The 12349-nt window shown below is 44.0% G+C and overlaps 1 protein-coding gene and 1 long non-coding RNA gene across 4 annotated transcripts in view; one reads left to right on the forward strand and one right to left on the reverse strand.

Annotated features, from left to right (window-relative positions):
* The window catches only part of ZFYVE9 (zinc finger FYVE-type containing 9), a 135017-nt gene that overhangs the window by 917 nt on the left and 121751 nt on the right, over positions 1–12349 (reverse strand). For all 3 annotated transcript variants that reach the window (XM_015139754.3, XM_015139751.3, XM_077957040.1), the window contains 4 exons: positions 11751–11831; positions 8228–8390; positions 5920–6025; positions 1119–1295 (listed from right to left, as the gene is read on the reverse strand). In XM_015139754.3, the coding sequence (XP_014995240.2) occupies positions 1119–1295; positions 5920–6025; positions 8228–8390; positions 11751–11831 (527 nt within the window). The remainder of the gene's footprint in view (positions 1–1118; positions 1296–5919; positions 6026–8227; positions 8391–11750; positions 11832–12349) is intronic.
* On the forward strand, positions 2621–7591 carry LOC144333404 (uncharacterized). The gene is made up of 3 exons (XR_013402025.1): positions 2621–2813; positions 3313–4859; positions 7395–7591. It is a non-coding gene; the product is annotated as an uncharacterized LOC144333404 (long non-coding RNA).

Below are 12349 nucleotides of genomic sequence, written 5' to 3' on the forward strand. Positions count from 1 at the left end.
AGTAGGAACTGAATATTTGTTCTTGTATCCATCTGTTCATTCATGCACCATCTTCTGAGCACCTACAAACGCAGGGATCCAAAGACGAATGTAACAGGGCCCTGCCCTCAAGAGGCTCACATATTTAGCAGAAAAATGCTTTTTCTTTGTTTTATGTGAGGTAATTCCCTCCAGCCGAATTATCAATGTCATTTGAGACAGGACCAGAATACTTCATGAGTATAGCATTGGGCAAGCCGTTAAGTAGAAAATAAATATTTGTTTTTGTTTTTTTTTTTTTTTTTGAGACAGAGTCTGGCTCTGTCACCCAGGCTGGAGCGCGGTGGCCGGATCTCAGCTCACTGCAAGCTCCGCCTCCCGGGTTTACGCCATTCTCCTGCCTCAGCCTCCCGAGTAGCTGGGACTACAGGCGCCCGCCACCTCGCCTGGCTAGTTTTTTGTATTTTTTAGTAGAGACGGGGTTTCACCGTGTTAGCCAGGATGGCCTCGATCTCCTGACCTCGTGATCCGCCCGCCTCGGCCTCCCAAAGTGCTGGGATTACAGGCTTGAGCCACCGCGCCCGGCCGAAAATAAATATTTGTTGATTGATGAATAGTCAGGAACTAGGGCCAGACACAACCTTTCATCATTCCCTGATAATGGCACAACCCTGTGCTCGGGAACCAGTTTCTCCTCATAAGCACTCAGGCCAGAAGCAGCTTGCTGGGCAGAATTAACACTCAGGGCGAAGGGTGATCAAGCTGAGTCTACACCCAAGTTCTAAGTGACTCGAAGTTAAAGGGTTGAGGGAACAGAGAGGTCTGGCAATTTGTAAGCATCAAGGCAGGAACTGGCAGGTCCTACCACATGTTCCCCTCTTTACCCCACACTAAGAAGGAAACCAGCTCCTTGGTAAGCTATGCAGGTAAAGAAGCCACAGTTCAAATGGTTCTGAGAGAATCTGACCAAGCATCACATGTGGGTATAGTACTATTAAAGAGAGGGCCAGAACACTATATCTAGTCAGGCCAGAAGGTCGGAGAATTAAGCTCTCCGGGGTGATGCAGAAAAACTCGCATGTCAGAAATACAGACGTTGCCCGAGGCCAGCTTTAAAAGCTGCGGAAGACACATCGTACCTGATCTGAGTCAAGTGTCACACGTAGTCCCAGTTTGGTCATTCCATCTTCCTTCAGGAGCTTCAGGTGAGGACAAAGAGCAAGGCAAAAAGCTTTGGCAACATGCTCAGTCAATCTACTATGATCTGCAGGATCACTGAGGCAATTGTGCTGGTCATCGTTTTCTAGGAAAAACACCTGTTCCCCAAACAAGAGAGACTTTTAAACTTATACCTAGATTTTGGGAGAAGTAGATTAGCTCACTGTATATGAGCACCCTGATTCTCCAAGATCTGCAAGAAGACATGATGGGAACAGGACACCATAAAGTCCCTGGGCCAGGAAAAGTCGGGCATTTATGTCTTCCACCTAAAAAAAAACAATCCGTCTCTCCGTCTCTGTATCCGCAATGTGGCAGCAGAAGCCTGCCTAACTCCCTGCAAGCCTCCATGGTTGCAATGGCACGTTCTTAGAACTACAAAAGGCCTCCATTTTGCATTGTATGCCACTAAAAGGTAATCCCTATATGTGGACAGTTTACCTAGAAAATGATCTTAAGTCTAAGAGAATGGCTCTTATAGATGATGTGACCCAGCTGCTTTATTTTACAATTACTCTTAGAAGGGAACTGACTGGCTCAAGAGGACAGAAGAACTTAAGAAACAGAGGAAGAGCTGGGCTGAGCCTAGCATCTGAGCCTTTTATTGCAAGCTTTTTCCACCACACAGCCCTGCCACTGCAGAAGCGGGAGCTGTGTCAGCATGCCCACACAGAGCCATGCACTGCACTGTGCACAGGCAGAAGCGGAACACACGTGGAACTGATGACCCAAGTCCTAGCACCATAGAGGAAGGGTCATGAGCAAGTCCCTTAGTCAGAGGACTAAAGGAAGTTAGAGGACCTTTTTTTTTTTTTTTTTGAAACAAAGTCTCGCTCTGTCACCCGGCTGGAGTGCAGTGGCATGACCTCTGCCCACTGCAACCTCTGCCTCCTGGATTCAAGTGATTCTCCTGCTTCAGCCTCCCAAGCAGCTGGGATTACAGGCATGTGCTGCCATGCCCAGCTAATTTTTGTATTTTTAGTAGAGATGGGGTTTCACCATGTTGGCCAGGCTGGTCTCGAACTCCTGACCTCAGGTGATCTGTCCTCCTTGGCCTCCCAAAGAGCTGGAATTACAGGCATGAACCACTGTACCTGGCCCAAAGGACTTACTTTATTTTTTTTGAGATGGAGTCTCACTCTGTTGCCCACTACCCAGGCTGGAGTGCAGTGGCATGATCTCGGCTCATTGCAACCTCCACCTCCCAGGTTCCAGCAATTCTCCTGCCTCAGCCTCCCGAGTAACTGGGACAACAAGTGCGCACCACCACACCCAGCTAATTTTTGTATTTTTAGTGGAGACGGGGTTTCACTATGTTGGCCAGGTTAGTCTCAAACTCCTGACCTCAGGTGATGCCCCTGCCTCAGCCTCCCAAAGTGCTAGGATTACAGGTGTGAGCCACTGCACCTGGTCCAAAGGACTTCTTTTTTTTCTTTTCTTTTTTTTTTGTTTTTGAGATAGAGTCTTGCTCTATTGCCCAGGCTAGAGTGCAATGGCGCGATCTTGGCTCACTGCAACCTCTGCCTCCCAGGTTCAAGCAATTCTCCTGCCTCAGCTTCCCAAGTAGCTAGGATTACAGGAGCCTGCCACCAAGCCAGACAATTTTTGTATTTTTAGTGGAGACGGGGTTTCAGCATGCTGGCTGGGCTGCTGACTTCTTAATAATTAATTTGCCTTGGGTGGGCGCGGTGGCTTACGCCTGTAATCCCAGCACTTTGGGAGGCCAAGGCTGGCGGATCACGAGGTCAGGAGATCGAGACCATCCCAGCTAACACGGTGAAACCCCATCTCTACTAAAAATACAAAAAAAAAAAAAAGCCAGATGTGGTTGCAGGCGCCTATGGTCCCAGCTGCTCGGGAGGCTGAAGCAGGAGAATGGTGTGAACCTGGGAGGTGGAGCTTGCAGGGAGCCAAGATCGCACCACTGCACTCCAGCCTGGGTGACAGAGTGAGACTCCGTCTCAAAAACAAACAAACAAAAAAATTAATTTGCCTCTGTAAAGTGGAAAGCACCTGACTTTTCTGGTTATTGTGAAGATAAAACTATATAAAGGCAAAATATAAGGCGAGGCACGGTGGCTCACACCTGTAATCCCAGTACTTTGGGAGGCTGAGGTGGGTGGATCACAAGGTCAGGAGTTTGAGACCAGCCTGGCCAACACGGTGAAAGTTTCTCTCTCTACTAAAAATACAAAAGTTAGCCGGGTGTGGTGGCACATGCCTGTAGTCCCAGCTACTCAGGAGGCTGAGGCAGGAGGATCGCCTGAACCCAGGAGGCGGAGGTTGCAGTGAGCCGAGATCAATACCATTGCACTCCAGCCTGGGCAACAAGAGCAAGAGACTCCGTCTCAAAAAAAAAAAAAAAAAAAGGCAAAAATATAAAAGATACAGAAATGCAAATACATGATGTTTCCATATAGCTACTCCTAGCTTATTGCTCCATAAGGAGCTTACACTGAGAGGACTACAAAGGAGGCAGCTCCGAAGCCCTGTACCTGGATGCATTGGAGAGTGGTGGCATGAAGTGACAGAGTGGGAGTCAGGAGACCTGAGCGCTGGCCCCTGCTCAGGTTAACCAACATTAGTCACAAAGTTACAGTCACATGACCTGTCTGAGCCTGTTTTCTCATTTGCATCTTAGGATGGGTAGCTTGCCTACCTCACTGCTACTGGGGAGCAAAAAGGAGGGAACAGAGGTCAAACTGCTTTGTAAGCCATAAAGTGTTTTACACGTTCCAGACTCTGCGCTGCTCAAAATGTGTCAAAGGGACAAATCATTACATAGCAAGCAACTAAAATCCCTTGGCTGCATATGAAATCAAGGAGACTGTTATGCAGGATGAGTCCCTTAGGACCGCTGCTCAGAACTGGAGAACCAGGTCTCCTCTCTGCTATCAGGAACCAGCCATATGAACTTGAGTAAGAGACTTAACAACCCTGGGTCTGTTTCCTTTTGTGTGAAATGGAAAAGCTAGAAGTCACAGAATTTTTTTTTTAAATGTAAGCGTTTCAAAGCTGAAAAGAATCCTAGAGATCTTATAATTTAATCCTTTACAAATGAGCATACATGAGGTTCCAAAGTAATAAAGGAATCTAAGATCTACCTGTTTACTCACTGAGAACTTTTTAAATTTTTTTCAAATTTTTTTTTTTACTCAGACCTCTTGGGGATGAAGAGAATAAACTTTCTGATCTATATGATATGTACATACAAAAAGGGGTCACTGCCCTGGCTCCTCTCATTTGCAGGTGAGCTTTTAATACAGCTTTCAAGGAACAAATTAATACAGTGGGAAAGAGCTTAGGAGTTGGCCAGATCTGGATTTTAATCAGGATTTTACCATTATTTATTTGGCTTGTAATCTTGAGCAAGTTAATTAGTCTCTGAGCTTTAGTTTTGTTTTTTTGTTTGTTATTGGAGACGGAGTTTGGCTCTTGTTGCCCAGGCTGCAGTGCAATGGCACGACCTCAGCTCACCACAACCACTGCCTCCTAGGTTCAAGCAATTCTCCCGCCTCAGCCTCCTGAGTAGCTGGGATTACAGGCATGCACCACCACTCCCGGCTAATTTTTATTTTTAGTAGAGATGGGGTTTCTCCATGTTGGTCAGGCTGGTCTCAAACTCCTGACCTCAGGTGATCTGCTCACCTTGGCCTCCCAAAGTGCTGGATTACAAGCATGAGCCACCACGCCCGGCCTAGTTTTTTTTTTTTTTTTTTTTTTTTTTTTGAGACGGAGTCTTGCTCTGTTGCCCAGGCTGGATGGAGGGCAGTGGCATGATCTCGGCTCACTGTAACCTCTGCCTCCCGGGTTCAAGCAATTCCCATGCCTCAGCCTCTCAAGCAGCTGGGACTACACACATGCACCACCAAGCCTCAGCTAATTTTTGTATTTTTAGTGGGTATGGGGTTTCACCATGTTACCCAGGCTGGTCTTTTTTTTTTTTTTTTTTGAGACGGAGTCTGGCTCTGTCGCCCAGGCTGGAGTGCAGTGGCTGGATCTCAGCTCACTGCAAGCTCCGCCTCCCGGGTTTGCGCCATTCTCCTGCCTCAGCCTCCTAAGTAGCTGGGACTACAGGCGCCCGCCACCTCGCCCGGCTATTTTTTTGTATTTTTTAGTAGAGACGGGGTTTCACTGTGTTAGCCAGCATGGTCTCGATCTCCTGACCTCGTGATCCGCCCGTCTCGGCCTCCCAAAGTGCTGGGATTACAGGCTTGAGCCACCGCGCCTGGCCCAGGCTGGTCTTGAATTCCTGACCTCAAGTGATCCACCTACCTCAGCCTCCCAAAATGCTGGGATTACAGGTGTGAGCCACTGTGCCTGGCCTAGTTTTCTTATTAGTGAAATAAGTCTATTTTTTAAAGACCATCATGTTATCTAAGATAGTTTATAAGTGCAGAATAACTGACCCAGCTTTCTGAAGAATACAGCAAAGATGGAATGTACCATTCAGAGATGTACTTTTCTTGAGTTCCAATGCAAAGAAATCTCTAAAAGTTAGTTCACAGGAAGGAGGATACATCAGACGGGTGCAGGCTGCAACTGGCAGCATTTCTTCCTGGTAATTTCAGATAGACCAGGGGGAATTGGAGTATAAACGAGAAAGATTTTTCTCAGAGATATTTTTTTCTTATCCTACGGAGTCAACCCAGAATGTGGCTCTTGGCCTAGCAAAAAGTTGTGCTCAAAGTGGGTCAAGTATGCCAAGTTTCATTTCCTTACCTCTGTCCATCTGATGACTTTTCCATTTGCTTTATATTCTGATCCATGGAATATCTTCACATTCGTTATAGTCTCCATGGACTTCCCATCTATAGGACTTACGACACTAAAATAGAGGCAAAGGAAAGATAGAAGCAGCTCTTGAAGTTAGAAAAGCCTTTTTTCCTATCACATTTTGCTGCAGAAGTCTTCCTGCTAATTCCACTGGGTACCCTGCTGGACACACCTGTGCAGCACATCACAGCAAGAAGAAGCCACTGTATAAAAATGTACGTGAACTGAGCTCTTGGGAAAGGATCTATGCACTGCAATAATTCAAAGAACACACATGCAAAAAGGAATCATTTTTCCAGGAGCTAGTTCTCTTTAACGTAAAGAAATTGATTAATCAAACCTGCTTTTCTTCCAGTATTCCTTCTTTCAGTGAATGCATGGTCACCCACTCAATCTTGTTTTCACTCTGCTCCTGACTCTGTAATGATACTCGTCATGATATATTCTTCATGTTTGCATACCTGACTTACAAATGAACTTCTGAAGGGGAGGGAATATGATATATTCACCTCTATGTGCTTATATTCCCATTACTGATCCACTGCTTGGAACTTAGGAGTCTAATAAATATTTATTAAGAATCATTTGCTGGGCATGGTGGCTCACACCTGTAATCCCAGCACTTTGGGAGGCTGAGGTGGGAGGACTGTGTGAGCTCAGGAGTTCGAGACCAGCATCAGCAACATGGCAAAACCCCACCTCTACTAAAAATACAAAAAATTAGCTGGCCAATAGTGGTACACGCCTATAATCCCAGCTACTGGGCAGGCTGAGGCATGAGAATCACTTGAACCTGGGAGGCGGAGGTTGCAGTGAGCCGAGCTCGCACCACTGTACTCCAGCCTGGGCTACAGAGTGAGACTCTGTCTCCAAGAAAAAAAAAAAGGGAATTATTTGACCAAGTTGCTAATTATGACAGTGCTGGTATAAACAAGTATCTATGTATCTGTCATAACACATTCCCTTTAGTGCTAAATTATCACTCCTAGATTCCTAAACAGAAAGGCCACTTCTGACAGTCATTTCCTCCCTGAAATACAACAAGTATAAATATGTGGAGATACACATTCATTCTGATTAGGATTCAAAATAATTGGCACAAAGATTCTAAACTTTCCCTAACAATTTTCAAACCTGTTTATGTTCTTGAATCTCTATGTGTTTTTTTTTTTTCTTGAGACAGAGTTTTGCTCTTGTTGCCTAGGCCGGAGTGCAATGGCGTGATCTCGGCTCACCAAAACCTCTGCCTCCCAATTCAAGTGAGTCTCCTGCCTCAGCCTCCTGAGTAGCTGGGATTACAGGCATGTGCCACTATGCCCAGCTAATTTTGTATTTTTAGTAGAGACGGAGTTTCTCCATGTTGGTCAGGCTGGTCTTGAACTCTTGACCTCAGGTGATCCACCTGCCTTGGCCTCCCAAAGTGCTGGGATTACAGGCGTGAGCCACCACACCAGGCCAAATCTCTATGTATTAAAAGTCGAATCTAACTTAAACTTCAATATCAGGCATTCACTTCATTTAGTCAAAATTACTTGAATTTAAGTTTAATTTCTAACTCATCAAATAGCAATGTTAAAAAAAAAAAAAAACAAAAAACAAGAGCACCCTTCGTTGTGTAGAATCCTTTGAGAAAGGATACAAAGTTCAGTTTGTAATGTATAAATGCAATGTTTTCCAGCCTGTCCCTGAATGTCTGGGTATGAGAAAAAGAAAAGGGTGAGGGGAAAGAAAAGTGTCAAAGACGTCTCCAGGGTTTTGGTTTGAACCATTAGAAGAGAGTTGTCGAACACTGAGAAAGAATATAGAATTTGAAGCCCAAGAAGGTGGTTTTAAGAGCTAGTCTTATCACTTCCTAGCTTTGTAGACCTGAAAAGTCACTTAGCCTTTTGGTACTTGTTTACTCATTTATAGAATGGAAATGTTAACACCTGTTATTATATCAAACAAAACAATGTTGGCAAAAATGTGTTGTAAATCTTAAAAGGCTCAGGTATTACTGTTATCTCAATAACTACAGAGGGACTCTTGTTTCATCAACCCCTCTACTTATATTCCTCTCAAAAATACATACAGAAACTCTTTCAGAAACTAACTTACAAAACCAGAAATTTAAAATTCTATGTTAAGCATACAAAGCAGTCTTTCTTAGGCAGGGCTTTCAGTAAAGCTATAAAACACCAATGTAGACAGCAGACAAAACCCAGAGCCTAACCTATAACTAAAAGCCACAAGGAGGGACATGTACTGCATTTACCCCTTGCTAACGTTCTTGTCATCATCCACCCACTGGATGTGGATGTGCTCCTGGGGATCCTCTGCATCCGCCTTCCCACAGGTGATGGTGAAGTCCTTCATCTCTCGCAGTGCCTGCCTCAAGGAATCCATGTTCTCTGCGGTAATCTGGACCATAACGCCATCTAGCAATCAGCACAAAGCCAAAGGAGAGGCAAATGAAACACAGCACCTGGCATCTAGCAAATCCCTCCAAGTTTAATGTAAATCTTTGCTCTGCTTTCCAAAGCTGACTGATACAGAGGTTTGCTCTTTGAGCTGAACCTCTTACTGAAAGTGTGAAAAGCAATGCCAAGATTAAAACACTTGCTAGTTGATTTCACTTCCAACACAACTAAGTTGATTTCACTTCAGACACAACTAAGAATTTCTCCTGAGACTACTTAAGGGGAAAACTTAAACACAGTCACCTTCTTCTGGACACACTGAACATTTTGTTCCTATTTTCACTCCTGCATTTATCATCCTCTGATCATATTTATTTGTTTGCATCTCCATCTCTCTCACCTTACTATGACTGCCTGGCATAGAGTGAATGCCCAATAAATGTTTCTAAATAAATCACTGAATAAATTATAGTAGTGGGCTTGGAGATAAATCCATTTATTGACTAGCAAATAAGGCAAACCTACCACAGAGTATCATATGGGCTACCAGATAACCAACAGATGGTTACTTTTTCAGCTGCTACCTACCTGAGTTGAAGGCAAACACTGAAATTGAGAGTAAAAGTTGTCACATGCTGAGCAATTACTCTGCTTCATTGACACACAATGAAATAATTTCTAAAGAGTCTCAATAAAAATTTCATAAACAGGCAGCCAATTGCTCCACTGAAACACACAAATGAAATGCAAGACCCAAGAAATTACCAACCCAGACACATAAACACATAATTTTTAAACACACTGCTTTGAATTGGTAAGGATCTGTGTCAGGTCAATGTATCCTCTTTTTTTTTTTTTTTTTTTAAAGAAACGACTGCACAGGTTGGAGCACAGTGGCTCTTCACAGGGACAATCATAGTGCACTGCAGCCTCAAGCTCCTGGCCTCACAGGGTCCTCCCACTTCAGCCTCCCAAGTAGCTGGTACTATAGGCATATGCCACCATGCCCAGTTCATTTTATCATTTAACAACATTTAAGGGGTATTTTAAGATCACCTTGTGAAGTCACAATTTCAACTATAGTCAACACTTGATCATATAGGCTTTAACTAGTTGCTTTAGACCAAATGACTTAACTCCTAGATTTTAAGAAAACAGTCCTTTCTTAGGCTGGGTACGGTGGCTCACGCCTGTAATCCCAGCACTTTGGGAGGCTGAGCCTGGTGGATCATTTGAGGTCAGGAGCTCTACACTAGCCTGACCAACATGGTAGAACCCTGTCTCTACTAAAAATACAAAAAAATTAGCTGGGCGTGTTGGTGCACAACTGTTATTTCAGCTACTCAGGAGGCTGAGACAGGAGAATCACTTGAGGTAGAAGTTGCAATGAGCCAAGATTGTACCACTGTACTCCAGCCTGGGCTATAAGTAAGACTCCATCTCAAAAAAAAAAAAAAAAAAAAAAAAAGACCCCAAAAACCTCTTAGATTTTGTAACAATTTATTAACATGTTTCTGTTTTGTAGTCAGAGTTGTAAATTTTAGTTGTAAAATAGTGCACTCTGTGTTTCACTGTTTTATTAAATTTACCAAAAGAAGACCAAAGCCAGTATCTATAAATATATGTAAGATTATCTATGTATTTCAATCAACACACTGGAATCCAGCCCTAAGAAAGGACCTTTTTTCTTTCCCGAGACAGAGACTCGCTCTGTCGCCCAGGCTGGAGCGCAGTGTTGCGATCTCAGCTCACTGCAAGCTCCGCCTCCCAGGTTCACGCCATTCTCCTGCCTCAGCCTCCGGAGTAGCTGGGACTACAGGCACCCGCCACCATGCCCGGCTAGCTTTTTGTATTTTTAGTAGAGACGGGGTTTCACCGTGTTAGCCAGGATGGTCTCAATCTCCTGAACTCGTGATCTGCCCACCTCAGCCTCCCAAAGTGCTGGGATTACAGGTGTGAGCCACCACGCCTGGCCTTTTTTCTTTTTTCTTTTTTTTAAGATAGAGTCTCACTCTGTCACTCAGGCTGGAGTGCAATGGCGCGATCTCGGCTCACTGCAACCTTTGCTTCCCTGCTTCCCAGGTTCAAGCGATTCTCCTGCCTCAGCCTCGCAAGTAGCAGGGATTACAGGCATGTGCCACCACGCTGGGCTGTTTTTTTTGTATTTTTACTTGAGATGGGGTTTCACCATGTCGGCCAGGCTGGTCTCGAACTCCTGACCTCAAGTGATCTGCCCCCCTCGGCCTCCCAAAGTGCTGGGATTACAGGCATGAGCCATTGCACCCAGCCTAAGAAAGGACTGTTTTTATACAGAGCTTTGGAGTGAGCTACTGTAATAATGAAAACCTGTCATCATGTGAGGCAGACTACATTTTCCATAGATGGCCATATCTCCCATCTTATTTTTCTACAATGCTATCTTCCCATTCTCCCATGTAGAAGTGAAGTCTAATTCCCCTCCCTTTTTCCAACACCACAGTATGGTGGAAATGACACAATATAACTTTAAAGGATGGGTCACAAAAGGCAATGCAGCTTCCACCTTCTTGCTAGAACATTCATGTTTGGAGTCCTGAACCACCATGTAAGAAGTCCAACTATCCCAAGGCTACCAAGCCATGTGAAGGGGTCCCCAGGGAAGTACGCCAGTCACCACTCCTAGTCTTTAAATCATCCCCGGCCAGGCCTCAGATGTGTGTGTGAACAAACCTTCATATAATTCTAGCTCCCAGTCATCAGAGAACTTCAAGTCATCCCAACTAAGACTCCAAACATCATGAAGCAGGGTTAAGCCATCCCTGCATTGCCCTGTCAAGATTCCTGATCTAGAGGATAAGCAAGCACGATAAAATGGTTGTTTTAAGCCAGCTGTTATGAAATAAGAGTAACCAGATCAAAACACAATGAATAACCAACAAAGAAAATAAATGGTGTGCCAATTAGCCTTTAGTGTAATTAACTTTTGTCAACATGTCTGTCATGTCTAATTATAGCAGACTAGCAGCCAGCACATCCCATTTTGTACTCCAAATAATGACAACAGCATTCTTGTGGACAGGAGAGACTGACTTTCATCTACACACTTACATATTAATGTTTCCACCCAATGATACATTTGAACTCAGACTACATGTCCTCAGGTACCTTATCCCAGAGCTCTGAAAGGCCATCTCCTAGTTTTAATGTCATTGTCACATGGTATCCCTGCCACTGACTCCTTTCTTTAGAGAACTAAGCACTCTCATGGCAGTTTTAATTTGCCGAAGAGATGCTACTGAATAAACAGGAGTCAGACATCTACAGCAGAAGTGTAAAGGATTCCCTTTATGTACATAAGCTCAATCTTTATTATAAGGACTGAACAAATTCATTCCTTACCTTCCACAATACTGGACTTGGCAAGGTATCCAGAAGAGGATTTCAGAGCGCCACTGAACACAAAGAAACTGGCACCAGTCACTAAAACAGCAATAGAAATAGTTTAGTAAGACAGACCCTAAGCTGGAGGGATTGAGAACAATAATGAAATATTCAGAAGTTGAGAATTCCAACCACCATCATACAGAAAATTTTTAAAAAATCAAATCTATATTTCACAATAAACATGTAACCAATAATTCTGGTGCTTACAATAGTTTTGGGAAAGAGGTTTTAAGATATACTCCTCCATTTTGTTTTGTTCTTCCTCTAATTAAGAATTCAAGTATCTTACAAGAAAAGGAGTCTTAATGGTTGAGGTCAGGGGTTGGCAAGCTATAGCCTGCTTGGCCTCCAGCCTGCTTTTGTAAACAAAATTTTATTGGAACACAGCCATGTCCATTCATTTACTTACTGTCTATGGCAGTTTTTGCACTATAATGCTAGAGCTGAATACTGGTTGACAAAAACCACAGGCTTGCAAACTCTAAAATATTTATCATCTGGCCCTTCATAAAAAAAGTTTGCCACCCCCAATCTAATCCATTGATTTTCAGATT

This window comes from Macaca mulatta, chromosome 1 (assembly GCF_049350105.2).
Source record: "Macaca mulatta isolate MMU2019108-1 chromosome 1, T2T-MMU8v2.0, whole genome shotgun sequence".
Taxonomy (NCBI): Eukaryota; Metazoa; Chordata; class Mammalia; order Primates; family Cercopithecidae; genus Macaca; species Macaca mulatta.